We start from the raw sequence: 27,292 nt of genomic DNA, 5'->3' as shown, positions 1-27,292 counted from the left end.
CATACTTTTAATAAAATTCCAACTTCTTTCCTAGGACAATTACGAAAGTAAGTCATCTTTGTTATAAAGTATGTGCTTTTGATTTTAAAGTTTTATCTCTTTGGATATGTCTTGTGAACTGTTAGCTAAGTAATTTATATAAGCCTTAGTTTTATAATTTATAGAATGGAATAATAACACCTACCTCATAGGGTCGTTGTAAGACTTAAAAGAGGTTAAATATGTAAAATAGTTATCAGAGTACCTGGAAAATAATAATCCATCAGAGATGGGTAGTTACTATACATAGAAACATTTGCTAATTTTCACAAACATTTTAATTTTATGTTATTTTTATTTTAGTAAAAACAACAGGGAAACTAAATTTGCCATTTGGAAGGCCCAGGGTTATACAGAAGAACAAGGAACTCTGTCTTCTTTATCACAGGGAATACGTCAGTGGATTTGACAAAACTAGCAGGATGCCCCTTTGGAGTTCATATACAGTCCCTAAACCGGTAAGTTCCTGTGTCCATTGATTCACGCAGGCTGGAAAGAAATTGTAGTTCTTTACTATACTAAAAGTTGAATTTTGATTTGCAGTAGAGATCCCAAAGGGAGCTCAATGGACCTGTGGCTTGTATTGATAAGACAATGTCCCAGGTTTTACTTACAAGTACTTGTAGGTGCTACATGGGTGCAAAAGAGGAATACATTGTGTTTTGCCTGGAGAAAGCAGAGTGTTTACAGGCCAATTGGTTAATTGGTATGGCAGGTAGAAAAAAAGATTTCAAAGAGAAGCAACAGGAAGTACAGAGGCACACATTTCATTTGGTATTTCCCAAGTATATGGTGGGTGCACCTAAAAGGTGATGGTAACTAAGTTATAAAGGGTTTTGTTATTTATTTGATTACTTTAAAATACTATACTATCTGCTGTGTACCATGGTAGGCACAGTAAATACAATGTGAATAAGAGGTAATCCTTCCCTAAAGGATCTAGTACTCTAAGAAGCCAGACTAGACTTACATGTATAGGTGTCCTATGTTACAGGTCTCTGCAGATTGAGGTTGAGAATCCAATTGTTTAAATCCTCTTACCTCTTTCACTCTCTGGCAAACTCCTTTTCAATTAATGTCACCGGGACAATTGGCTACCATAAGAAAAAGAAATATTAGATCCCTACTTCACACCACATACAAAATTAAATTAACGGTGAATTTATAGACCTAAATGTGAACAGCAAATCCATATTTTCCTTTGTGTATATCTTTATGACCTCAGGATAGACAAGGATTTCTTAGGACACAGAACAACAACAAAAACAAAACTTACATAGAGGAAACTGATTAATTTACTACATTAACATTAATGTGTGACCAAAAAAATGAAGTTATGGGTGGGACAATATATTTGCACTGCATGTAAGAAACAAGTGATGAGTATACAGAATACTAATTAGGATCCGGAATAGCTAGTAAATTTCTACCAATAAACAAGAGAATGGAAAGCATCTTAGTTAATAAATGGGCAAAGGATATGAACCAAGCAATTGAAACTTATTAGCAATCAGGGAAATGTAAATTAAAGCAAAAATCAAAGTCTGCCAAAAATCAGCCCAAACACTCCTTCATGGCAGGAATGGTTTTATTTAACGTATTCCCCGGCACAATACCGCTGCCCAGTAAATGGTTATTGAGTGAATGCATCAGATAAATTAATCCCAACCATTATTTTTAAAGAACTAAAGATGAAGCAGTACTTCCAACCAGAAGGGTAAATAAATAATCAGGAAGCTGTTTTTGTAGAGAAAAATCTTAGTATTTTATATACAAAGATTCTGATGACAAACCCCTACCTATTACTGTTCTTGTTAAGGGTACAGATCTTCCATCTCTTTTTATGGAAAGGAAATGATTGGTTGTATCCAGTTCATTTACTCTTCTTGTTCCAATTCAAGATTTCTGGAATAAGCATATTTTCCCACTACTAATTATGGCTTTATGTGTTCTGAAAGTCAACTCTCCCGCTGACAATGGTTTAATTGTGGTCAGTGGTAGGAGAGCACTGATGTTGTTTTCCAACGTGAGCAAATATTTTACAAAGTTACCTGAGTTCATATGTATGGTTAATGGCAACATCACTTTCTTAATATGCACAGTGTTCAGTTGTCTGTGATTTTCTTCAACATGCTATGAAGCGTACTATGAAACAATAATAGGAAGTTATTTATTCCTTAAAATAATTTCTATTTTGTTTTTGATTTTGAGAGCGGCAGTATATTCAAGGCCAGTTTTATTATTCAATTCTCTATTTTGGAAAGTCCAGGTACCAGGGATTATGTGGAGTTAAGGGGAATGTTTATGTGTTTAATACTTTCTCCTGCTGTCTTGCATTCCTGAATTTATATGAGCTTTAACGGAAACCAAAGGCAGAGAGATTTCAAGTGGTCTCAGACTAAGAGTTTAGTACAATTCTTTTTTTGTTATTGTTTTAAAACTAGCTTCTTTGTTACCCAAAGTTCCTGTCCTTTCAGGATCCCACAGAACTACTTGTGTATTTCTCCTTCCATGTGAGAGGATGGAATTCTAGCAATTTTCTGCTTTCTAATTCAGAAATTGCTCTGTTAGTATGTCGTGGTTCAAGAAAATTACATACAAGGATGTTTTGAGATTCACAGAGAAATGTTGTAAATCAGCTCTGTGTCTGAAAAATCAGACTTTAAATAAGCACTTTTTGGAGCATGGATCCAATTGGCTTGTGTCTTTAAGTTTTATGGAACTTTTGTTTTTCTGTGGTTTTGGTGGGTTTTCTAATTGTTGTTATTATCTCAGAAGAGTTTGGGGGAAGTAGCTGTGATTTGAGATCATGGTCCTACAGCAGTTGCTTCAAAACCATTAAGGTTGATCAGACTTTATAAGGGTTTTGCTTCTGGCCCTCCTCAGTAGGAAGATGAGAATTGTTTTTTATGTTGTTAGGTGGAAAATTAAAAATAATAGCAAGAATTACAATTATTTAGCATATCTAATTCAGAAATTGAATATGAAGTCGAAGGGCTTTTTCAGAGAAGAAAATCTAGTACACTTTGAAAAATCTCCCATAACTAAATTTTTACAAAGTCTTTTTTGTTTCTAAAGCTTGTTAGCACTGATAATGTAAATTATGACCCAAATGTGTTTTGTGAATCTTTAAAAACTAGGAACATTATTGTGTATTGCAAAAGGTTTTTTTTGTTTTTTGAACTATAAGAAATATTTTTCCCTATAGAAAAAAATCACAACCAGAAAAATAATTTAAACGTGTATAATTATCCTTACCATAAGGCAAGATCACAATTATCCAATCTTCAAATAAATATGTTTTATCTTTGACATTCAGTCTACAGATAAGGAGAGTCTATATAACTTCAATAAAAATAGTTTTATCCCTTGTTTAAGTTCTATTTTGTCTCCATGCCAGACTAGAAATGAAAGTATCTCACTTTCCTGTCTGTGCTTATCATCTACTTCCCTTGAAGAATTTTGAGAACTAGAGTTCAGATTTCATCTGAGCGTCTGAATTCTATTTATTGTTTTCCTGACTTTCTATCCCCTGGCTTAAAAAACTCTAAGGAACTCTGAACAGATGGAAGGATGAAACTATTTGTGTGTGTGTGTGTGTGTGTGTGTGTGTGTGTGTGTATGTGTGTGTGTGTGTGTTTCTGTAGGGGAGTGGTGGGGTAGTAAGGTGGTAGTTCACTATGCCTTTTCTCAAGAGCCCAAGATTCAGAAATGATGTGACTATACCTCCCCTCCATCCTTCTAGAGAGCTGCCTACTGCATGATCTCACCTTTATAAAGGAGGCCATATCCTGTCTTTCCCAGTCTTGATGTATTTATATTTGGGGGTTCAAGTTTGATATATAAGAAACACATCTAAGATTTTCAGTTAGCAGAAAACGTGTAACTATTTTTTAGTACTTTCTGACTAAATACATCCTGGTCCTTTTCTCCCAACCCAAAGTCTATGCCACTTTGAGAAAATAGTAAACATTTTGCCCAACTGAATTGTTTGAGCACAACTTCCATAGCTGCAGGCACATTAAAATTACAATAAACTTCCCTCCTTAAGATTTTTATAATTTTAACTATTGAATATAGGCACTTCGCTTTCCTTATATTGTGGAAAATGCATCAATGGCTGCATTCATATATTACATATTTCTTGAAGTAAAATGGTAAGGTGTGTGGCAGGAAACATCAACTCACAATATTCTGGGTGTCTATAGGGCTGACTGGGTTGGCTGTCAATCTCCCTAGTTCTCCCACTTTGCATCGTCTCTATGTGCCCCTTTACACCAAGTGAAGAAACCTGGTCATTCAGAATTGTTCACTATATGTTTCTGAAAGAATATAAACAAATGTTTTTAGCTTTCTAGTATCTGCACCAGAAGGAGAATGAAATAAATGGTGGGAGCGGGTACACTGCATCTAATACTAATATCTTCATATTTCTTGGTCTACTCCTTGTTTTGGTGACTATATCACTGAGGAGCTTCCTAAGAAAGGAAGAGGAGAAGATACATATTGGAGACTTTATGCATCTCAAAGTGTTTTTATTCTATCTATATGCTTAATTGAGGGCTTAGCTTTAGAATTTTAGAAACAGTTTTTCTTCAAAATTAATAGGACATTAGACTTCTAATGTGTTTATATGTGCCTTCCTTTTTTCCATCTCTTGTCTTTACTTCACTTTTTGAGAAATATCTGCAATTTCATCTTCTAGAGCTTATTGAAAATTTTATTTCTGCTGTCATATTTTTAAATCCCAAGAGCTCTTTCTGTTATCTCTTTCCTTTTTAAATGCTTTCTGCTCTTTCTCTATGGATACCGTACATACTCTCATCTCTGTGAGAAGCGAGTTTTCTTCTGCTGTCTGTATTGTCTCTTTTTCTTCTTGGTTCCTCTCCCCAACCCCAATGCATATCTGGTGGTCCTTGGCTGTCAGCTCATAATTTAAGGGTGAGGCACTAAGCTACAGGGCTGAGCTTGCCAGCTGATAGGCTTCATTACAGGTTAATCAGGAGGAGAGCCAGACATTTTGTTGGGGACTCCCAATTGTATCTAGTTTTCTTTTCAGGCTGGTTTGTTTTTCAAAGAAAGGACACTTCTCATGTGAACCAACATACACGGGCGTGATGAGACTGGAGGGAATCTTACCATTCAGTGCATAGATTTTAAAATTTAATTCCATTGCTTTCACCTGCTTTCCAGGGTGCCTTGTGTCCTTTAGTCTGGTTGTCTCTTTGGATCAACCTCCCCAGTGAGTAAAGCTTCTGTCTGGCCTCTTTTACAGACTTTCAAACTATCCTCTTCTTTCCAACTTTACATACATTCCCTGTCTTTAGGAGACTCCAAGTTCTATGCTTCTGGTGTTCTACAGAAGGAATCAGTTTCTTTGGGCTTTTCCCAACCAGAGGCTCTTTGTTATCAGTGTTTACTGGTTTACCAAGTCAAGGTTACAGTAGTAAACACATATGCTTATCTGACTTCCAGTTTCTGAAAATTTCTTATCATCTCTTATGTGTCTTCATCATTACTGTTCTTTTAATGGGATTTCAGAGGGGAGCAGAGGTAAATGTTTGTGTACAATCAAGTTGAGAAATTTACTCCACTGCTGTATAGTGTTTTCCAACCGGAGTGTTGCAGCATGTTAGGCGTACATCCTCTGCTTGTGTTTCCCCTCATCTTCATCTCCTTCCTGTCCTGTATCTCATCACGGAGCTCTCCTGCCTATGAATGTAGCACACAGTGTGTGCTGCCTTTTCCTTTGTGAATTGATCTTGTACATTTTATTTATTTACTTTTCCCCAGCTTTATTGAGATATAATTGACATATAACATTGTGTAAGTTTACAACGTGTACAGTGTGATGATTTGCTGTGTGCACCTATTATAAAATAATTACCACATATGTTTTAGACACCATAGCTAATTTTTGCTTTTAGCACAATATAGTGCATAGAGGAAGAACATTCTAATTTAATTTAATCTTCTTTTTTATAAATTATAAAATAATTTTTAAAGAAATATATATGTTGTGGGCAGTAGAGGGCATATAAATCAAAATTTCTGAAAAAATTAAATGAATAGCAAAATGTTTACATACTCATAATTGTATGCTCATCAAAATATGATTATGTAATACTGTATTACCTTAAGTACTTAAGCAGCACATTTATAGATGCCTGCTAGTAAATAAATTATTGTATTAGTCTTTAAAGTTGCACAGAAAATTATAAAAATATATTCCTATATTTCAAGGTGAATAAAGCATGGCTACAAATTTATTAAAGTCCCCAAATAAGTAAATTTATACAACTACAGCTTCTTTGAGTTAATCTTAGGTTAATTAGAAGTTCTTGCTCAACTGAAGAATATGATCCTCAAGTCATATCTGTATTTTAAAAATAGTTTATATTTTATTTTCAATTTTTATTTGCAAACACAGTATATATCACCACCTAAAGTTAGAGCCTGAAATAGATTTGGGTTTTTAGCAGTAGCTCCCATTATCCCTCTGCACTCAATTCAGGTTTTAACCTGCAAATATTCCTTTCCAAGGTGTATTTGATTTGCCCTTCCCGTGTCCCTAACCAGAAGGGAACCACAGAAGAAAACATTGCTGAAGACATCCATTTCCATTGCTTGCGTAGACCTGATTCACTAACAAAATAAGAAAAGGTTAAATGAAAAACATTCTAGGGAAGTTACAAACCAAGTAAGGCGATGGGTGAGCCACAATGTGGGCGTCATTTTTTTTTTTTTCTTTTCTCTCTTTCAACAGGGAGACACATCGCCTCTTCCTCCCACTGTCCCAGACTGTCTGCGGGCTGATGTCAGGATTGCTCCTTCTGAGAGCCAAAATTGTTCCTTCTCTTTAGCAGACAAGAATATCACCCACGGCTTCCTCTATCCTCCTGGTTTGTATAACTCTTTTTTAGAGCAGCAGCTTAGAAAGCCCTCATCAGCTGGATGTGGGCATGTGCCCTAAACATATGCTCCCCACCAAAACTACCTGCTTGGGCTGAACTAGCTGCCCAGGAGGCTTCCAGTGATTGTGGACTGGCCTGGAGAAGTGCAACAGCTATAATAAAGACTAATAAATTTTGCACTGGGAACCACACATCAGCTCTAATCTGGCCCAGATGTTCAGAGAGTTCGGCAGGTTTAAGTTTAATTTTAAAACTGAAGATTCTTTGGAGAGGGACACAAGCGTCTAAAAAAACATTTTTTTTTTTTTTTTTTTTTTCTGGTAACTGGCCAAGCTAAGGCTTGCATTGAGAATGCCGCTGTGCCTGTGAAGACAAATCAGGCTGGAATTGGGGCCTCTCGCTCAGGCTGTATATCCAACAGCTTTATGTGGATTAAGCAGCTGAATAAACTTGAAATATTTTTTCAGGAAGCTTCTCTCTCGGGAACGGAAAAAAGCCAGTGTGATTTTTCTAAAACCCAAATCTCTTCTCTGTTCAGCAGGGATTGTAATTTCCTTGATTTACTCATGAGATTTTCAACAATTTCAGCTTCTGAGAATGGGTTTTCTCCAGATATTTGGCTTCATTTTTCTGGAAGCCATGACAAAAGAGGTCAATTTAGAGATTTATAATTTAGAGGTTCTGAGATTTATAGTGGGGAAAAAAAGGCCTAGTGAAAGCAAGTAGCACATCAATGTAAAATTCCTAACAGAGAATTAGGATAATAAACTGATATATCTTGTTACAATATCTAGAGACAATTAGAGCGCCACCAAATTTATGTAAACCCTAGGATAAACCTTAAATAGTTGCAACATTTTATTAATAAAAAATGTTAAATTGGCATTATAAAATTGTATCTGTTAAGCCCTAAGATATTGGTTGGTTTATAAATGTTTGTCTTGACAAGGAAATGAAATGAAAAACTAAACAGCTTGTCTCAAAAAATATTAAGGATTGAATGAAACCACCTTCTAACTCTCCATTACAAATTGTTAGCATTTCCATTATAAGCAGATTCTTATGTTTCCTGAAAAGAAGATAATGTTATGTTCATTGACTTTACAACTTTCAAAGTTTAGTTTAACAAGTAGAAAAGGCTTGTAGAGGATCTGAGGACCGTGAGTAGCATGTGAAATCTTAAAGAAAAAGACAAAAAATCTTGCTTCTCCTTGCCTTTTGGTTCCCATACATTGACCTTTCATTTGGGTATTAGTTAAGGTAGCCAAGAGTAGTTTAAATGTAAAAAACATTATAATAAACATTCATAGGCTTGCAGCAGTTTAAATCCTCACAATATTTCAGTGAGAGAGATGCCATGAGACAAATGAAGTACAGAGGGACATAGCGCTTTGCCCAAGTGGGTCAGCTGGCGGGCAGTGGAGCTGGGATTCCAACCCGGGCAGTCTAGTTCCAGAGCACACAGGCTCAGCACACACTCCTCTAGCTGGCAAGTCCATGTGTCTTCAAAGCCAACCATACCATTTGTGGTGCTGTCAGCAGTCTTCACTGAGTTAAAACCCACTTTCTTAAGAAGATTTTACTTTGGAAGAGTTATTTATCATAGCATCATCATCATTATTATTATTATTATTATTTTTGTGGTACGCGGGCCTCGCACTGTTGCAGCCTCTCCCATTGCAGAGCACAGGCTCCGGACGTGCAGGCCCAGCAGCCATGGCCCACGAGCCCAGCCGCTCCGTGTCATGTGGGATCCTCCTGGACCGGGGCATGAACCTGCGTCCCCTGCATCGGCAGGCGGACCCCCAACCACTGCGCCACCAGGGAAGCCCATAGCATTATTATTTTATGTATATTCAATAATGATGCTTTCCTATCGGTATTATATTTGTTTTCTAGAGACTGCTGTAACAAATTACCCACAAACTTGGTGGCTTAAAACAACAGAGGTTTATTCTCTCAAAGTTCTAGAGGCCAGAAGTCTGAAATCAGGGTGTTGACAGGGCCATGCTCCCTTTGCAAGAGAGAATCTAGGGTAGAATCCTTCTTTACCTCTTCCAGCATCTGGGGGTTCCAGGTGTTGCTTGGCTTGTAGCTGCATCACTCCAGTCTCTGCCTCCATCTTCGCATAGCTTTCTCCCCTGAGTCTCTCCTCTTCTCAATCCTCCTTCTCCTTGTAGGACACCAGTCACTGGATTTAGAACCCACCCTAAATCCAGGATAATCTCATCTTGAACTTTTAATTACATCTGCAAAGACACTATTTTCCTACCTATCACATTCAGAGGTAATGGGGAGTTAGGACGTGGACCTACCTTCTTGAGGGTCACCAGCCCACTATAGGTATCAATCAAATGCATAAAACTGCCTGCATTATTGATGACTTCCACTGGAGAGTGCTTTGTATCTCTGTGTTTTGTGTGTTAATAAATTTACATTAGTATGTTATACTAATGGGCCTACTATGTGGAATGTCATACTTTCTCTTATAGCTAGATTTAATAAAATTCATTTGTTTTGCAGCAAACAATAGAACTTCTGATAGTCAATATGATGCTTTAATTACAAGTAATTTGGTCCCTATGTATGAAGCATTCAAAAGTAAGTATATACTTAGATTATGAATCTTAAAATACCCAAGTGACTCTTTGAACTTCTAAACTAAACACATCTTTTTTTCTGTTATCAGCCATTTTGTTCTAATTTTTTTTTTGGCCGCACCTTGTGGCATGTGGGATATTAGTTCCCCGACCAGGGATTGAACCCGTGCCCCCTGCAGTGGAAGCATGGTGTATTAACCACTGGACCTCCAGGGAAGTCCCTGTTCTAATGTTTTAAATATGGAAACAGGAAGGATGTCTAACGTAAATTCTTTTTAACTTACTTCAACTTTGGGTGACTTGTTGCTAGAATTTTGATAATTTTTTAATCCTAATTTTACTGTAAAGAGCTAACCACAAAATAAAATTCTACTGATACTCACCATAAGTAAATGAAAAGTGTTTGTCCCTAGAGTCACAATTAATAAGGCAGTGTGTGTGTTCTGACCATTTTTTAATACAGTCCCCAAAGCAACTCAGCCCTAGGGAGGCATTTGGAGACATATTTAACTGTAATTTCGAGACTGTAACTACATCAGCAACAAAAAGCTATCATGGATGTGGCTGTTTATTTTTGTTGCATAGACTACTTTGCAGTATTACTCAATGACCACTGACAAGTATTAAAGCAGAATTGGATGCTATTTAAATGTACCTGTTTATAATAGAAAATATTTCCATGTTCAATACAGGCAGACATTTTTAACGCTTTATTCTTTTATTTTTAGCAATGTGGAATTACTTCCATAGTGTTCTTCTTGTAAAACATGCCATGGAAAGAAATGGAGTCAATGTGGTTAGTGGACCAATATTTGATTATAATTACGATGGTCATTTTGATGCTCCAGATGAAATTACAGAGTAAGTAATTTGAAACAAAATGGACTTTTGATTTGGCAATAGGGTATCATAAGGGGAAACCTCAATATTTAAAATTAAAGCTCAGCATTCTAAACATTACATAACATATTTATATAGAGATGCAACTGTTGACTATTTTCAACTAGTCTATCTAAATATTTAGCAAAAATTTTATATGGCAAAGATTTAAACTAATAGGCAAAGAAAAAAATGTCCAGGAATAGTTTAGAAAAAATTTTATTTGGAAAATTTCTAAACTAATGTGAAAGGGAAAACGTGGTTTTGTCAAGGTTAAGGAGGTAGGGAAGACTCACTGTGCTATCAGTAAATAGAGAAGCAGTTCAGCAATAAATAAAAAAAATCAAGAAGTGACTATTCAAAATACTGCCCAGGGCTTCCCTGGTGGCGCAGTGGTTGAGAGTCCACCTGCCGATGCAAGGGACACGGGTTCGTGCCCCGGTCTGGGAAGATCCCACATGCCGCGGAGCGGCTGGGCACGTGAGCCATGGCCGCTGAACCTGCGCATCCGAAGCCTGTGCTCCACAACGGGAGAGGCCACAACAATGAGAGGCCCGCGTACCGCAAAAAAAACCCAAAAACAAAATACTGCCCAATATTTTGGGTAGTGGATGATTCATAAAAGTATCTCCCAGGAGATAGTGTAGGCTTCCTATAGAAAACTAGTCCTACTAAACTGTACATCTTTGGACTAAACCTGGTCATACACGTTGCTAAGAATTACTTTTGAACTCAGCACACAGGAATAGAGAGTTTTAGAAGTGTCATCCATGATTTCTCTTTATTATCAAAATGGACAGTGCTGAACTCTTGTACTAAGCCTAGATTATGTAAAGCAATGATTTATACTCATACCTTCTGATAAGATAACATTCGTCATCACTAAGTGTGTGGCCTTAAATTTTGTTTGCCTTGTCCTTATTTCAGTGTTTATTGACCCTGTCTTTCACCATTTAATAATCCTAGCAAACAATTTGATAGCACTTTACTCCATGCTAGGTATGCTTCTAAGAATTTACAGATACTTCATTTAATCTGAAAAACATCCACATGTTAGATTCCATTAGTTCCCATTTAGAAAAGGAAACTGAGGCACAGAGAGGTTAACTAACTTGTCTAAGTTCCACAGCTAAGTAGTAAAGCCAGAACCCAGACAGTCTAGCTCTGATTCTAAATCACAGTAATACATTACTACTTATACCAGTTCATTTTCCTTTTAGTGGACTCACACTAATAGCTTACCTTTATTTGCATTTGAAACTTTTAAAAGCACTTTCATGTTTGTTATCTGAGACTAAAGGACCGTCGTATCAGTTGTATGGATTTGTCCCTGTCTATGCTGCGAAGTTGGTAGCATAAGAAAATCTCCGTGTTAAAGTTGAGGAAAGTTAGAAAGTCATAGACTATTAGAGGATTAGTACACATCCAAACGACTAGTAGAAGTGCGCAGCTACAATTGAAATCCCAGCTCCTTCATTTCCAGCCCCTACTCTATTAGGACACGTCACTGTGATGTATAAGTCAACAAAGCTAGGAGGCAGAATACCATGCTCTGCTTTTCATTGTATTTTAATATTTTCCCATGATGTTAAAATGACCAGGCTTGGACTTCTATAATCTTGATTCAGACTCATTAAGGTTTAAAAATGTGTGGTAAGATTTTGTATTTTCTATTTATTTACTTTCTTTTACTATAATTTTACTTTGACATTTCTTTAAAAATATAAAAAGACATTTCTAATCTTCAGAAGCAAAAGTATAATAACATCAAATCTTTTCAATTATGTTTTTAGATATGTAGTCAACACCCGTGTTCCCATCCCAACACACTACTTCGTGGTCTTGACCAGTTGTAAAAATACGAGCCAAACCCCCAACGCCTGCACTGGGTGGTTGGACGTCTTACCCTTTGTCATCCCTCACCGACCTACCAACGTGGAGAGCTGTCCCGTGAGTATGCTCCTGGAGAGGCCCTGGGCCCTGAGAAAATGATTAGTCAGAGCTCATCTGGGCTTTCATAAAAGTGGCTCTGACTACAGTATACTTTTTAGGTGTTTCATGGGTTAGAGTTGTAGTAAATATGACCTCAGTTTTGAACTTTTCCTTAGACTGTTGATCTCTATGTAATTAATATCAATTTAAACATGTATATGCTTACATGAACATGTGTTTATATATGCATGTCATATATTTTATTTAGATGTATTTTATTCACATTCACTAATAAGGAAAGGGGTTGTATCTTATTAGGCTTTTTATTCTGAATGCAAACCTTAAGGTTCTGTCCCAAAGTTGGCACTAAATTAATGTTTCTTAAATGAATATGTAAATATAAAAATTCCATCGACTTGAAACATGAGGTCTGAAAATACATATATATATAGTATGTATATATATGTGTATATATATTTACCTAAATACATATATACATATATGTATTTACAAAATAAGTTAGCTCGAATAACATTCCTTTTTTAACATCATGAATTAGGCCACCTCAAAACCTTTTGGATCAAAGCAAATTATATGTAAATAGTTACTTCAACTTCATATATGTTCTTTATAGAAAAACATATGTATTCTGGTAATTGGGTTTTACTGAAGTCATTCAGCTAATATATTGAATACCTATTAAGTAAACATTATCACAATAGAAGCTTTTTAGAATGCACCAAGGAAGAATACATTGTCTCTGCCCTCAAGGAGTTCATATATAACTTTGATATATAAATGAGATACAGACACATAAATGGGCCAGTCGATCATATAAGAATTATTTTAAAAATTAGAAGTAAGAGACATTACAAAGTTGGGATTCATTGTCAAACACTGTTGTAAGTATTTAGTGTTTCAAATTCAAAACACTTTTGGCTGGAATAACAAATAAAGGTTACATAAATTGAGGTGGGAGTAGGGCTGAGCCCTGAAGAATGGGCAGAATTTGAACAGATTGAAAGGATTAGGAAGACTCTTCTGTGGAGGAAATGAAGAAGGGAGGGACTTGGCAACTGGCTGGATGCAAGAACCAAAGGAAAAGGGAGACTCAAAGCTGAATCAGAGATTTTAAATGCAGGTAATTAGGGGAAAAAAAAGAGGGAAGTTAGGAATGAGAACTGTTTTGGCAGGTAGGTAGGATAATTAAGTGTAGGTACATCTGGTTTGTAGAAATGGGTGTTCACATGGAAAATCCCATGAGCTAGTAGAGATGGAAGTTAAAGCTTAGGTTCTAAGCCAGGTTGGGATTCATCTCTATTCTTTCATCTGTTCAACACATAACTGCCTTCATCATACTGTGTGCTATGGGCAATACACAGATAAATCAGACGTGAATTCTAGCAGAAAAGGCTCATAGTCTATCACTTAGAAGCCTAGTAAAAAAAAGAAAGAAAAATAAGTGGCACAAAGAGGGACAGATAAAATGTAGTAGGATTTCAAAAGAAAAATACTTTCTGGTAAGGAAGGCTTGAGTCTTGAAGATAGGATTTGAACTTGAGTGTTGAATGGTTGCTTTCAGTGACTCAAGATGGATGGCAAAGTTTAGAGGCTAAGCAGTGGGTCACTCATAGTCCTAGAATGAGGAAGAGTTTCCAAACAAGAAGCTATCAGGAGATGTTGTGTAGTTGAATCTCTTCCTATTTGTCCTGTCAGAAGTTTATTTAGTCGAGACAAGGGGAAGCCATCATTCTTCACTTCATCTTCCAGTGGCAGACTTTGGTGACTGATAGGGTGTGGTGCTCCTTTCCACTGAATCAGGAATAAATAGTTCTTTATCATAGAGGTTCTAGATAGCCATTTTGGATTGGTTAGAATGGGTGCGAAAAGAAGAAATGATTCGCTATCCCTGGTCTAGGCCCTTATTGTCTTCTATCAGGACTTTTGAAAATGAATTTTAAGTAGTTTTACTGTCTCCTGTCCTCCTCTCCTTCACCTCTGTATTTCACTATCAAGTTGCTCATCTTAAAATTAATTTTTCATGACGACATCCTTTCTCATCCATTTGATTGTCTATCTACCCTGAATAAAACTACAAAAATAAACAAACAAAAATCTCCCAGCCTGTACTTAAGGCTCTTCACCATTTACCCTCAGTTGACTTTGCAGACCTAAGTTCCAGGCGAACTGAGGTTCTTGAAATTACTTGAACACCCCTTGATTTTCCCTACCTCCATGTGCTTGCCCACGCTCTTGTCTCTTCTAGAATGCCCTTCCTTTCCATCTGCTAAAAATTCCACCTACACCTCAAGGTAAAGTACAAATGATATGAAGCTTTCCCTGAACATCCAATGTGGAGATGATCTCAAAATTAACAGGGCATCATCTCTATTGAATAAGACATGATCACTAATAAATTGGACATATTCCAAAATTTTAAGGAATTGGCAGTATAGTAATCAGACTATGATATCTATAAAGATAACAATGAGGCATAATATGATGAGTATGAAACAAACTTAAACCAAGCATAATTATAAGAGAGATTGTGACCTTAATAAGATGTGACTGTCAATTAGATATAGGGAGGGAAGAGAGGATAGAGCCAAAGGTGACTGAAAATTTAGGTGTGATTGGCCAGGAAATATATAAGACAATCAGTTGTTTTGGGAAGGATACATTTGCTGTTGGTGGTCTTCTGATTAAGAAACTAGTTGAGGGCTCCCCTGGTGGCGCAGTGGTTGAGAGTCCGCCTGCCGATGCGGGGGACACGGCTTCGTGCCCTGGTCCGGGAAGATCCCACATGCCGCGGAGCGGCTGGGCCCGTGAGCCATGGCCGCTGAGCCTGCGCGTCCGGAGCCTGTGCTCCGCAGTGAGAGGCCACAACAGCGAGAGGCCCGCGTACCGCAAAATAAATAAATAAATAAATAAATAAGAAACTAGTTGCATATCTAGGAGGGTATGTGAGAAGCAGTATAGAATAGAACGCAAATGCATGAGTTTTGGAGTTGGATATCTGGGTTCAGTTACTGATTTGGCCTCTTTGGGTAAACAACTGAGTGTCACTTTCTTCAAATGTATAAAAAACTCACCCCCTCATGATGTTGTTTTGAAAATTAAATATTTCATATAAACCCCTAAGAATTCTAAATACATAGTAAGCAAATGGTAGCCATTATAAAGAAATCACATTTTATTAAGCAATTACATTCTAAAGTCAACATAAAGTGAAATTGTTTACAGATAAAATCACCCAGAATCAAATCACCCACAAAGTACTGTACATACACAAGCTGCACCCTAATAAGTGCAATTCAGCCAACATTTCCACCAGCATTAGAAGAGGTAATTGTGCTTTAAGCACCCAATGAAATAGGCTTTCTTTAAGCGTCATGTTGTAGGAACATTCTGCACTTTTAAATATTCTAATCACTGAGTGGGGGGAAGGTACTCGCACTATAAAATGTTTAAGGGAACAGATGCCAGTTGTAGAAATGGTAGATTCACGATTCCACCTCACACTTGATGTAGCGAACTAGATTCTTATTTCCTTATATATTTTCCGTCTTCCTTTGTTCTTCCATCATTTCTTTCCTCCTCCTTTTTCTTTTTTTCCCCTCAACTTTGTATGGCTGAATTCCTGTCAGATAAGTGAGAATGCTGCCATAACTCCAAGTGACTATCATTATTGTAACTTAGTATATATTGGAAATGCAATTGGGGGTACACGGTTGTACTGTAAATAGAATTAGGGGTAGACAATACAGGTATGGAACTTGGAAGAGAACAGAACTATAGAGATAGATTTGGTATTAAATCACGGGAGTGAAATAAAATTTCTGAAGGGGAGAAAATAGAGAGAAGAGATCCAAAGATCAGATGGAGGAAAATGTCTATTCTTCCAGGATAGAAAAAACTAAAGTCAGCTGAGGAAACAGAAGGTGTCATCAAACAAGTAAGCAGAGCTATGGAAGACAAAGAAGGAACTTTTAGAAGCTTGGGGTAATAGCTAAGTGAAAGGTCTACAAAAATTCTACTGTTAGGTCATCCTTGACAAAATGGTTTTGTCAGTGTGATGGCAGTGATAACGAGACTGTAAGTGAATAAGGAAGAGATTAAGGAGGTGGTTAGGGGAGAAAAATACTGAAACTGGTATTGCCTCAAAAAACTAACAAATTGAGTTGTATTTTAGGTGTATACAATACTTCTCTTTATGTAACAGGTCTAGTACATATGTAATCAACCAACAAATTTTATATAAATATATCTAAAAGCATATATTTCAATATGGCTCATAAAAACTTGATATACACAAGGCTTTTATTCTCTTGGGATGCAGTGGTACAGCTAGAACAGCTGTCTACAGCTGGCTTCTGTTCAGATTGGTTGGTGCTGGTGAACTATCTGATATGGAATAGCTTGAGTATCACCCCTGCCTAGTTATAATTATGTTGTACTTAAGATCATTTAAGTACATTTCATTTCATTTAAGATCATTAAGATCATTTCATTGCAGTTTTAAAAAAGCGAAGACTGTCAGGTATTCCCTAAACATTCAGTTAGATGGATACCAAATAAGCTGGGAGAAAAGAGAGTTATAAAAGCCATGGGGGGGAAACTTTATGAAAAACGTCATCAAAACTATTAAATGTTACTAAAATGTGAAATAGTGCAAGCAAGAAAAAAAGACTGAATTGGATTCCCATTAGAAATATGAGTTAATATTAGTACATCACATATTTATTTTAAAAAATAATAACTCACCTCATGAATCTCACATGGAGAAATACTTCAGAGGTTCAAAACAGTGGTTTCGTCTTATACTTCCTCTGGCTCAAATAGTAGCTGCCTATTTTAATCTTGCATATTTAAAAAACAAGTGAACCAGTATGCTGAAGTCAACTGAAAGTCATTTAAGCAGACTCATCTAATTAAACAAACTTGTAAACTTTCTTACTTTTAAAAAATTTAACTGGAAATTTAGCAATATCATATGAATATCAGGAAATTAATAAATAAAGAATAAGGAATTTCACAGAAATCCATGGCTCTAGATTATTGCACTAACCTTTATATATACAGTATATATAGTATAAAACATTTTTTTACTATACTATTTATTATACTGTTTTAAACTATACTGTTTTTTATATGTAGTTAAAAACCTATTGAAAGTCAAATGGCCAAGAAATATCTGAAAAGATACTCAATATAACTCAGGGTAATAACACTTAAACAGGGATAAAGCACTATTTCACATCATGGTTTGGTAAGGATGTGGGGAAATGGGGATTATCCTCCATTGCCAATGGAACTATATATTGGTATAAACACTTTGAGGAGTGCTAGGTTTAATATCTGGTGAAGTTAAAGTTACATGTACTCTATGACCCAGCAATTGCATTTCTATATCCTAGAAACTCATGTTCTTGAACACAGAAGCCATGTGGTAATTTATCATGACACTATTATTTATAATGCCAAAAATACTAGCAATATGGCAATAAAAAAATAAACTGTGCTACCACAAACCATAGCTAAAAACAAGACTTAACTAGATCTAGATATTTCATTATGAATAGATTACAAACATAATATTGAATGAAAAAGTAATTATAGAATGCCACTTACATGATTTCTATAAATTTGAAAACATGAATCAATGCTATATATTGTATACTGATGTGCAGTAAAGGTGTAAAAGCACAAACTGGATTCACACTGACTCATGATAACGATTAACTCTGAGTAGAGGAACGTGGGGACTTAACTTCATCTTTAATGTCTCATTTTTAAAAAAAAATTGTATCTGAAGTAAATATTAAAATGGCTGTGGGCTTCCCTGGTGGCGCTGGGCCCGTGAGCCATGGCCGCTGAGCCTGCGCGTCCGGAGCCTGTGCTCCGCAACGGGAGAGGCCACAACAGTCAGAGGCCCGAGTACCGCAAAAAAAAAAAAAAAAAAAAGCAACAACAACAACCAAAAAAACACAGGAAAAAGGACAACTTCTAAGTTATAAAAGATCTTTCTGTTAATGAAAAATCATGCCCCAGGGAAAATAGTCTTTTGTTTTTCTTTTTCAGGAAAATAAACCAGAAGCTCTTTGGATTGAAGAAAGATTCAACGCACATGTTGCCCGGGTCCGTGATGTGGAACTTCTTACTGGGCTTGACTTTTATCAGGAAAAATTACAGACTGTCTCTGAAATTTTGCAACTAAAGACATATTTGCCCACATTTGAAACCATTATTTAACTTAATATATAAGACAACTTTGGCAAACTGTAAATGATTTTTTCTGCTGAAGAATGTAAAAGTTTTCTATTTTTCCTTGACTCCTCTAAAAGCCATGTTGTATAATTTTCATTATTCTCTTCTCTTCTTCATTTCAATAAAAATATATTATTTTAAAGTTGCACATTTTTTGCCAGAGATTGTGCTATGTTGTTCCTTGCTTACTATATTTATTATCTCACTTATAATCCTGGGCTATATTTTTCTTCCCAGCATTATCTAAATAGAAGGGAGAGTAGGAGAAGTAGGTCTCCCTTTTGAATCAGTTCTACATCAGTTTTGTTATAAAACTTTTTATACTTGGCAATCAGGCAATATTTATTAAAATAAAAAGTACACATTACCTTTATTCAGTAATTTCATTTGTAAAAGTGGTGTCAACAGATATACTTTGCAGAAATGCATGAAAATATCATCTTTTACAAAGACCAGAAGGTAACCTAAAAGACTTGTTGAGCAAATTATGGAGTTTATTTAAGCAATCAATGGGATGTGATTCCACTACTATAAAGAAAGAAGTTAATCTACATATTGACTGTACGACTATTGTTCAATGAAGAGAAGTGGTAGAATAGCATGTATAGTATACTATCATTTTTCAGGGGCTGGCAAAACTTCTCTTTAAGTGTTGGATAATAAAATTTTTCAGGCTGTACAGACTCTGCTGCAACTACTTAACTCTGCCATTACACCAAGGAAGTAGTCATAGATAATATGTAAAAGGAATTGGAGTAACTGGTGTCCAACAGAACTTTATTTACAAAAGTAGATGGGGGGCTAGAGTTGGCCCATGGTCTGAAGTTTGTCAACCTTGATTTGTACACTAAAGCCAGGGTGGAGAGAGGCAGGAATTAATACTAAGAGGGAGATAAAATTTTTATCTTGTGACTTTTGGCGTTGCATAAAATTTTTAAAAAACTCTCTCTATATGTATCTCTTTAATTTTTCAAAATGTGATTATTAAGCAAAGAGATCCCAGTACTCATTTGGGAGGCAATATCATTGGTCAGATTTTTGGATTTGCAGAATAGCAATGTTCCAGATTCATTTCTGATATATATAGACCAGTTCATACAGGGGACACAGGCTTTGCTGGTGAGAAAAAAATCTTGTGGCACGAGCTTCAAAAAAACAAATTATTTCTATTAGGACTTCAATGGAATTATGGTCATTAATTACAAGTAATTTAAATATTAGCTTAGGGCCATTGGTTTTTTTTTTTAACTCTACTTATAGAGTTAGTTTTAAAACGTACAATTCAGAGAAGCTGAAAGACAAGACAAAAATTGGAAACTATTTCCAGCTATGTGGCAAAAATGTTGATGCCCTGTATATAGACAGAATTCCTCCAATCAGTGGTCCCCTGCCCCACTGTGGCCTGGAAACTAGCTAAGATAACCTGGAATTTAGACTCCACTATGGGGAGAGACAAGTGAAGGATGGTCACAACCTTGAACTGAGTTTAACTCTGGTTGTTCTCATTGCTTCTGAGTTTCTCTTAAAGCAATTAAATTGTTTTTGATATCAGATCAAATGGGTGCTCAACATAGAAATAAAAATTTCAGTCAGAGAAACATTAAAATTGCATATTTTGCATAGAGATTGTGTAAGTTTTTTTTTGGTATAATCTATCCCATTAAAAAGAAATATGTATGTGTAAAATCATTCTTAAGGAAAGACACCACTGATTTAACAATTCATGGAATTACAGGGGATTTACAATCGTTACTTTATAACTTTCAGTATGTAGCCTACTTTTTTTTTTTTTACGGTACGCGGGCCTCTCACTGTTGTGGCCTCTCCCGTTATGGAGCATAGGCTCCGGACGCGCAGGCTCAGCGGCCATGGCTCACGGGCCCAGCCGCTCTGCGGCACGTGGGAACCCGTGTTCCCTGCGTTGGCAGGCGGACTCTCAACCATTGCGCCACCAGGAAAGCCCTGTAGCCTACTTTTTAAATAATGATCTTGTCTTACTTTTAAAATCTGAAATTGTAAATAATAAAGTTAGTTGCATTTAAAAAATATTTATTTAGAAAGAACTTCAAAGATACAGAAAGGTTGTGAGAATAGTATAAAGAACTCTGTATAACCTTCACCCATCTTCACTGATTGTTAATATTCTCTCTATGTATGTTTATGGATAGCTTTATTTTTTTCCCTGAACTTTCTGAGAGTATATTGGAGTCATTATGCCCATTTACCCCCCCAGAACTTTAAGGTGTATCTCCTAAGATCAAGGACATTAAGTCACACAACCACAGTCAGGAAGTTTGATGTTGATACAATATCATTATTTAATTTCCAGATCAAGTTTAATTTTTTCTCATTTTCAATAATGTCCTTTAAAATATTTTATTTTCTGGGATGCAAAACAGAATCATGCATTGCTTTAAGTTTTCTTTCCTCTTTGGTACAACAGTTCCTCAGCCTTTACCAAATAATGTCAATGTTTTGAAGAGTCCAGGCTATTTATTTTGTAGGCTGTCCTTCAGTTTGGGTTTGTCTGATATGTCCTTATGATTGGATCCATGTTTTGCATTTTTGGCAGGAGCACTACATCAGTGACAGTGTGTCCTCGGTGCTTCACTTCTGGAAGCACAAGATGTTCAATTTTGCCATTATTATTGATGCCAAATTTGGTCAGTTGGTTAAGTTGGTGTTCACCAGTTTTCTCTGCTGCAAAGATAGTACTTTCTCCTTATAATTTAGAGGTTATTTGTGGGGAGATACTCGAGCCCCTATAAATATTCTGTTTCTCATTAAATTTTCACCTGTCTTTAGTATCCATTAATAATTCTTCCCTGATTCAATTTTTACTATGACAATTGCAAAAGGGTGATTTTAAAAACTGCCATTATTCCTTCTACATTTATTAGCTTTCTACTGTAAGGAAAAGCTTTCCCTTCTTATTTTTGTTTGTTTGTTTATTATTTGTTTCTTTTTAAAATTTTATTTTGAAGTTTTTTTTTGGCTGCGTTGGGTCTTCGTTGCTGTGCGCGGGCTTTCTCTGGTTGCGGTGAGTAGGGGATACTCTTTGTTGCGGTGTGCAGGCTTCTCATTGCAGTGGCTTCTCTTATTGTGGAGCACGGGCTCTAGGCCAGTGGCCTTCAGAAGTTGTGGCTCACAGGCTCAGCAGTTGTGGTGCGTGGGCTTAGCTGCTCTGCGGCATGTGGGATCTTCCCGGACCAGGGCTCAAACCCGTGTACCCTGTATTGGCAGGTGGATTCTTAACAACTGTGCCACCAGGGAAGCCCTATTATTTGTTTCTTATTTATATAGACTCATGGATTCTTTTTTATTCCAATTGATTAAAATACAGGGAATCATTGTTTAGTTAAGTATTCAAATTGCCCCAAATTTGGCCTGTGCAAGCTCCTACAGGTGGGTTCTTGTGTCCTTTTGACGTATCCTCATTATTTTCTGAGCAACTTCCTTACTTTCTGATACCAAAAATAATGTTTTAAGCTCATCTTGTACTTATCTGTGCTAACTCTGGAATCAGCCATTTCTCCAAGGAGCCTTGGTTCCATTTAGTGGGTGCTGGTACCCTAATTACTTCTGGCGTATCATTGTATCTAGGCTCCTTTAGTCAACAAGAGTACAATCTATAGCTACATCTCTTTGTCTATGTGTCTCTATTTATATCTCTATTTATATTTATAATTACATGTGTAAAATGCAATGAGTTCAATTACCATTCAGTACTACATGGTTCTTTCTAACCCTTTCTCATTTCATAATGGTATCTTCCTTCTCCAACAGTGAGAAACTTGGTTCCCAACATTATCAACATATTTACTCATTTGCTCAATCCTATAATATGAAGAATGAAGGAATTACTAACCAAGACCATTGAGAGAAACAAATCTACTAAGTAGAATTCAAGAGATGTTTTTAGTTCTTTGTGTCTCAAGACTAAAAATTTATAATCACAATTCTGTGTTCCAAAATGATTTGTATTAATTTTTCCCCCTTCAGTGTAGTTATATTATTCATTCATGGATCAGGCCTTTGGTGTTGTATCTAAAATGTCATCACCATACCCAAGGCCATCTAGGTTTTCTGCTATGCTCTCTTCCAGGAGTTTTTAATTTTGTGTTTTACATTTACGTCTATGATCCATTTGGAGTTAATTTTGTGAAGGGTGTAAGGTCTCTGTCTAGATTGTTTTTCTTTGCACGTGGATGTCCACTTGTTCTAGCACCATTTGTTGAAAAGACTACCTTTGCTCCATTGTTTTGCCTTCACTCCTCTGTCAAAGATCTGTTGACTACCATAGTTAATTAAGTCAATCTCCTATGTAAGGGCCTTTAACTGTTTCCAATATTTTGTAGTTACAAATATATAGCAATGAATAACCTAATCCATATGTAATTTTGTTCAAAGTGTATCTTCTGTGGAAATTCCTAGAAGTTGGTAAACATATATATGGCACTATTATTTTTTAAAACTAGAAGTACTATATTGACACAACTTTAATTCCTAAATTGGTATATTCAAAATCTGAATTTACTGAGATGTAGTTTTTCCCCACCAAGAATGGAAATAATTTATTTTTTCTAAATCATAAAAGAAACACATACTCATTGTAACACTATCTAAGCTGCATGTATATATTTATACTATTTAACTACATATATAAACATTTTATATATAAACTACATTTACATATCAAAAATATATGATATATATTACACATTATTAAAATCACACATAATCACAGCAACCAATGATTATAACAGTTAAACTCTATTAATTCATGGCCCCTGGGCATAGCTCTCCATTGAATATAATATTTGAACATAGGACTTGGAGAAATGTCAATCCACATTACTTTGGTTCAGAGTCAAATGTTTTTCTCAGGTGAATTTCAAAATTTTCAGGAAAATACTTATGTTTTAAGGATTTAAAAAATCCTTTCTATCAGAAAATTTAACTTATTGGAGTAAGTCCGGAAATGACTACTTGATATTTCAATAAATGCCTTGATTTTTTACAAATTGGTACCCAAAATGTGTAGCTGAGAATTAATGGAGCCTTAGGTGGGTGTAGTAAGAATCCATGTTAGCATCCATGACCAGTCATCACCCCAAGTCTTCTTGAGTTATTTTTTGTCTTTTGGCCAATAGAACTATATCATCTCTCAGGTGATGCAGTTGTCTTTCCTTTTTTACTCTGCTGACATCAAAGTATATGATCAACGAAAGTTTTGACAAGTGCTTTGTATATAAATGATAATTTAATACTACAGAATTACCTGCTTTTTAAATAGAGGAAACTCATATTACTTCTGTTTTTAGTTGTACGTGTTTTGGTAGACAGGCATATAAGAAGGACATTTTTGTGAGTTCCAGTGTTACTGAATCAAGGACTACAATTAATTCTTGTTTGTAGAAAGAGAACATTCTAACCCAAATGGGGTCAACTAAGTTCTTGGGAGCAGACTTGGAAAGAAGGGAAATTTTAAATGTTGGCTTATTTTCCAGATTTAGTTAAGATTATGGAAATTTATTTTTTCAATGCCTTTCTCCATTTGTTCTTCTCTTTTTTTTCTTCCTTTCCTTCATCTCTTCCTCTTTCTTTCTTCCTTCCTTTCTTTCTCTCTGTCTCTTTCTCTTTCTTTCCTTCCTTCCTTCCTTCCTTCCTTCCTTTCTTCCCTTCCCTTCCACTGCTCTTCCCTCCCGTCCCCTCCCTCCCTCCCGTCCTCCTTTCCTTCCTTCCTTCCTTCCTTCTTTGCTTTCCTTTTATGGTTTTTAGTGCCATAGTCTGAATTAAGGAAGCTCAGATTCTGTTCTTCCATAAAATAATCAGAAACAAATGAGTTTTCTGGGCAAGTAGAAGCAGATGGGTGGAGATGAAGGGGATAAAGAGGTGTACCTATTTATGTGCCAAGAATTCATCTTTAGCCATTAATTTAGCTGGCATTTAGTATAAGAATGTCCATCAGTGTTTGATCGTTTTAGAATAAGTACACGAAATTTCTCTCAGTCTATATTTATGCTTATAGATTTGACTGATCTTGATGCTATAAATCCCATCTGGTTTTGGCACTTGAGTTTATTTCCAAATTACATTTGGATTCTTTGAAAATCTTCTTGCCCTAGGGACATCTCTTTCCTTTCTCCACCTCCATCTCCACCCCTGCATCACCACTACCCTACCACTACTGCTTGTCATCTGTTTACTTTGAGAGGGCTGGGCCTGGGAATGGAGACAGGACATAAACTGAAACAGTTTTCAAAAACACAAACAAGGCTGTTGGAAGAAATAACTTCCTTTTTACACAGCACCCTTGGAAGACCACAATCACTCCCTCAATCAGTGGACTCAACGTTTGAACAAACTTCAAGAAAGGAACAAACCTCAGCCTTCCAACGACAGAGATTCATGCAATTCTGACTTGTCCCAAATCCATGTTGTAAAAGTAGCTGAATAACAACTAGTAAATCATGACACCAGATTTAGACCTAGGCTGGTTCTGTTATTCTATGATATTATGTTTCTCAGTGTGTAAATTAAAGATGTATAGGTGTAGAAGAAATCTGGAGCGGCTAGCTAGTCCATCTCATATGGCTCACTCCACTAAAGTATAATGTTTTATATGTCTAAGGGATAAACAAAGACCTTAAACAATTTTTCCTATTTCTTGAAATTAAGGAATTTTGCCTAATGATTTGCATAGTGTCTTCTCTATTTAATGTGTTAGCTGTAAAGTTTGTTTATAATAGTCTCCCAAGGAATCATCTCTTCTTGGTTGTGTTATGAGGTGGTAGTGAATTGATAAGACCATGAATCCCTAAGTTACAGACACCCGGGGTTTAAATCCTGGCTTCCTAGCTGTGTGACCTGGAGCAAGTTTCTTAAACCTACAACTTAGTTTTCTCATCTGTAAAAGGGGAATCATTTAGTACCTACCTCATAGAGTTGTTATGAGGATTCAATAAGTTACCAGATCTAGAATATGTGCAACAGAGGCTCTGCCATGGTAGCATTGCCCTCTCTCAATCACATAGAAAGCACTCTTCTTGAATGAACAAGGCAATTGTTTCTGCTTCACTTGGGTTTGGGCACAATTTCAGTGACTCAAATTTGTGGATTGTGTCAGGTTGATCTTTGCCCTGTGATTTGGAGGTTTGACTCCTATATTTCCTGCTAGGATGAGTTAGTCACATTAATAGCATCCTCCATTATGGTTTGCGGTTACCCTGATCTTTCAATTTGGTCTGCCTCTATTACAGTCCTTATTCATTGGTTAGGTCCAAGAATATTTTTATCAGTTTGCACACATTAGCAATTTAAGGGGGAAGAAAAAGCAACCATGGCATGCTTAATCTTGTTACTCCGGGATACTGAAAAAACCGGAAACAGATTGTCCACAGTGTCTCTGATCAACTGGCTTTGGCAGTAGATTCATATGTTTCCTCCCGATCTGTCTGGATGTCATCTCAGAAAATGGACTTATTCTGATGATTTTATCATCAGTTATCACCTCAGATTGTGACTTCAGTCTCTTACAGCACTTAAGCAGAGTTTTCCACAAATTAAAAACAGAAATTTAGAATCAAATATGTAATCAATTATTTTAATACAAAATATCGTCCTCTCTTGCTGTCCCTTTGAGACTGGAACCAACTACATTTTCCTAGTCATTCAACAACATGTCTTTCCTGTTCAAGATCTTCTCATTAAATTTATTTATTCAACTAATGTTTACTGAGTTCCTACTATGTTCCAGACACTGTTCTAGGGGCTTTGGATGGTCAGTGAACAAAATCAACAAAGATCCCTGCCCTTGAGAAGCTTATATGCTAGTGAGGAAGATAAACAATAAATAATAGGTACAACAAATAAGAAAATTAAATTATATATGTTAGAAAGAGATAAATGCCATGGATAAAAAGGAAAAATAAGGCAGAATAAAAAAGTACCAGGACAATGGGTAGTGGAAATGTGGAGGATAGTTTGCTAAAAATAATATATAAGGTGGTCAGGGTAGGTCTCCTTGAGAAGGTGAGATCTGATAAAGAACTGGGGGACACGAGGTGTTAGCCAGGCAGATGCATGGGGGAAGCTATGAAGTAATGTCCCTGGTATGTTCAAGGAGCAGTAGGAAGCCAGAATGGCTATTAAGAAAAGTTACCTGTCCCCTCAGACCTCTCATAACCATTTCCTGCGATACACAGTAAGAATAAAAAACTAGGGCTTCCCTCGTGGTGCAGTGGTTGAGAGTCCCCCTGCCGATGCAGGGGACACGGGTTCGTGCCCCGGTCCGGGAAAATCCCACATGGCGCGGAGCGACTGGGCCTGTGAGCCATGGCCGCTGAGCCTGCATGTCCAGAGCCTGTGCTCCGCAACGGGAGAGGCCACAACAGTGAGAGGCCCGTGTCCCGCCAAACAAAACAAAACAAAAAAAAACAAACAAAAAAAAACTAGATAAAGGAGATTTTTTAAAAGTTGCCACCAAATCAAAAAAGTGATCAAATTTTTTTCTTTCAGCTCTTCTTGACACTCTGAGTCATTCTGTCCCAGAATAAGATCTTCTTGTAGGCAGAGACAATAATGAATGGGACCTACCAAGTCCTAATTAGCAATAACAAGTCTGTTAGCTATAATAACCTCAAGTATAGCCCTGCATTT

The 27,292-nt window shown here is 36.4% G+C and overlaps 1 protein-coding gene across 1 annotated transcript in view; it reads left to right on the top strand.

Moving 5' to 3' along the window:
* The window catches only part of ENPP3 (ectonucleotide pyrophosphatase/phosphodiesterase 3), a 64,407-nt gene extending 45,764 nt beyond the window's left edge, over positions 1–18,643 (top strand). The window contains exons 20-25 of the mRNA XM_024759074.1: positions 343–497; positions 6,806–6,941; positions 9,477–9,554; positions 10,282–10,414; positions 12,226–12,382; positions 18,446–18,643. Of these exons, the coding sequence (XP_024614842.1) occupies positions 343–497; positions 6,806–6,941; positions 9,477–9,554; positions 10,282–10,414; positions 12,226–12,382; positions 18,446–18,616 (830 nt within the window). The 3' untranslated portion in view covers positions 18,617–18,643. The remainder of the gene's footprint in view (positions 1–342; positions 498–6,805; positions 6,942–9,476; positions 9,555–10,281; positions 10,415–12,225; positions 12,383–18,445) is intronic.
* The last annotated feature ends 8,649 nt before the right edge of the window (positions 18,644–27,292 follow it).

Source organism: Neophocaena asiaeorientalis, unplaced genomic scaffold (genome assembly GCF_003031525.2).
Source record: "Neophocaena asiaeorientalis asiaeorientalis breed wild unplaced genomic scaffold, Neophocaena_asiaeorientalis_V1.1 scaffold5, whole genome shotgun sequence".
Taxonomy (NCBI): Eukaryota; Metazoa; Chordata; class Mammalia; order Artiodactyla; family Phocoenidae; genus Neophocaena; species Neophocaena asiaeorientalis.
Note: the sequence above shows the minus strand (reverse complement) of the source record. Positions and strands in the feature narration are given on the sequence as shown.